The following is a 2,744-nucleotide window of genomic DNA, read 5'->3' as shown; positions in this document are numbered from 1 at the left end:
ATATATATATATATATATATATAGGTAGCGCTGGCGCCAGATGGGGCAATATCGCGAGATATTCGTCGAACTCATGCAAACATGAAAAGAAAACCAGACAACGAATGATAAATACGTGTGTGTGTGTGCGCGTATTTGTGGAGACCTGTGAGTGTATGTGTAATCTGTTTTGCTTGATGGCACTTAGGTGTCCCCGCCACCACTGCTGTTTAGTATAAATTGCATTGTGAAACTAGTTGACAATATAGGTCTGTTGAACGTAGTCCGGTCGATGTTAAGCAGGTGAGGCGGATGTGCTGAGCTGCGAATACCTAATATTGTTCAACTTGTGACGACACGTTATTGTGTCTGTGTGTGCGCAAGTGATAGTATAACAAGTATTATTTAACATGTAGTTGAGGTCAGTCGTCCTCGCGACAGGATCTTATAAATATATTTCAACTGCAGCAACAATAATGATAGTTGTTATGAACTGTATTCGAATCAGTAATCAAAAATAACTATCAACCACCTGCTGGCATTAGGAACAAGAACTTATTTGATAATAACAAACTTTTTAAAGAAACAGGCAAAGGAATAATACAACTTATAGCAGAGCAGACGCACCATAATTGGATATCCAAGATGGAAAAGACAAAACGTTACTATGTTCGAGTAACCCTGTTCATTATAGTCGTTGGAATTGGTTGTCTTTTTGCCTCTCTAACAACCGATCACTGGGTGGAGGTTCGTCCTGAAATTCATGTAGCCAATGTGACTGCTAATAAAACGAACGCATACATATATTTTGGCCTCTTCGCAGGCAGTCGTAATCTTGATGTTGGATTAGGCGATCGTGTTGGAAATCTCGTAGGTAAGAAAACTGATTTTATAGCAATGCTGATCTCCGAGAAGTTCCTTTATTCCTCTAGTTTACTTGTTTCATCTCTCCTCATCCATTCTCCCCACCCCTTTAGGAAATTCTGAACAAACCGAAATGAATTTCATAGAGTAAAAATTAATGTAGCAGTTATAGTTTTAAAAGTGTTACAAAGAATATTTTATAATAAACTTCTTTTATTGGGTGTATTTGAGGAGGGTCATTTTCTTTTTGTGCCTTATAATTTAACACACACACCAGTAAAATTTCCGCTTCTTTCTTATTTTCATTGGTATGTCAGATAAATACATTCGTTTTTGTTTTGTTTCATTTTTCTACTTGACACTAACTACATCTCATCATGTTAGAAAAGAGGTAAAATTTATTGAAATTTCAGAAACGATGAACAAAAGTTGTAGAGAAAGAAGTGAACTACAAAAAAAAGTAAACCTATAAAATACTACGATAAAAAAAAATGTGTTAATTCAAATAACATTGGTAAGAATTAAAATAAAACAGGAGGCGGGGCTGAAAAATTTTAAGTGACAACCAAATACAATTCAATGAATGGGCGAAGGTAAAGAATACGCACATCCAGTGGTTAGAGTTAAGGTGACGCCGAAAACAGGTGGTGTGCATATTCTTTACCTCCGCCAATAAATGTTGGAAAATTTATTATTATTGTCGACACTGGGTGGGTTACCAATCCTGCAATCAAACATCAAGTTGTGATTATTAAATACACTTAATGAATTGTGTCTCTCGCATATGCTTTCACCTGTAACATCAGGCTATCACATTTGTGTTAACAAACAATTATATTAAGCCTGAAACTTGTAAAATGAGGCTAGTGAAAATTCAGTTTAGAAAACAAGAATTTTCAGATTGCGTTTCTATATCGTGTTTGGGATTTGTTGTGAGTCATCCCTGGTGTGTAAGGGAAGTAGAAATGAATCGGGGTTTTTTTCTATTTTTTATTTGAATCAAACATATTTTTCTAGTTCCTATGTGTTTTCAAACAGTATTTGAAAAATATATTTGTTCCATAAATACACACATGAAAACGGGGACACACACAAAAGACGCAGTTATACAGGCAAAATCCTACGATACGGGTACACTATGTCATTCACCCACACAACCTACCCTCATGACACAGATAAAGAGGCTAGGCTGAAAAAAGGTTAATGACGTTTTCTCCTTATACCGACATTCAGTATACCTGTACCGAAGGATCACTTACACAAACAGACGCATGCGCGTACACGCACACACATATACATAGTACGTACACATATATATAGTGAAGGCGCATGGCTCAGTGGTTAAAGCATCAAACTTAAAATCGTGTGGTTGTAAGTTCGATTCCCAGACCGGGCTGTTTGTTGCGTTCTTGAGCAAAATACTTTATTTCAGCTGTAGGAATGAGTTGCAAGTCACTGCTACCAAGTTGTATCAGCTTTTGCCTTTCCCATGGACAACATGGGAGACTGCTGGTCTTCCATAAATAACCATGCTTGAGCTTGTACCTCAAAGAGGAACCTCCTAGGTGCAATTCCATGGTCATTTGTGACTGAAGGGAGTCTAAGAGTAAGATCATCGTCGTCATCATCGTTTAATGTCCGTTTTCCATGCTGGCATGGGTTGGACGGTTAGAATGAGGTCTCGAAAGCCAGTGGCTGCACCAGGCTCCAATCTGATCTGGCAATGTTTCTACAGCTGGATACCCTTCCTAATGCCAACCACCCTGAGAGTGTAGTGGGTGCTTTTTACATGCCACCAGCACCGCAACCAGTCAAGCAGGCCTGGCATCAATCACGTTCAGATAGTGCTTTTTTACATGCCACAAGCATGGGAGCCAGTCATATATATATATATATATATA

The 2,744-nt window shown here is 38.0% G+C and overlaps 1 protein-coding gene across 2 annotated transcripts in view; it reads left to right on the top strand.

Moving 5' to 3' along the window:
- Nucleotides 1-2,744, top strand: part of LOC106880875 (clarin-2) — a 26,918-nt gene that overhangs the window by 8,098 nt on the left and 16,076 nt on the right. The window contains exon 1 of one of the 2 annotated variants that reach the window (XM_014931030.2): nt 244-853. The exons of the other annotated variant lie outside the window; for it this stretch is intronic. Coding sequence (XP_014786516.1) covers nt 625-853 — 229 coding nt within the window. The 5' untranslated portion in view covers nt 244-624. Of the gene's footprint in view, nt 1-243; nt 854-2,744 lie in introns of those variants that run through there. 2 annotated transcript variants of the gene reach the window in all.

The sequence above is a fragment of the Octopus bimaculoides genome, chromosome 8, assembly GCF_001194135.2.
Source record: "Octopus bimaculoides isolate UCB-OBI-ISO-001 chromosome 8, ASM119413v2, whole genome shotgun sequence".
Taxonomy (NCBI): Eukaryota; Metazoa; Mollusca; class Cephalopoda; order Octopoda; family Octopodidae; genus Octopus; species Octopus bimaculoides.
The sequence above is the reverse complement of the archived record's forward strand: the minus strand, read 5'-3'. Positions and strand labels throughout refer to the sequence as shown.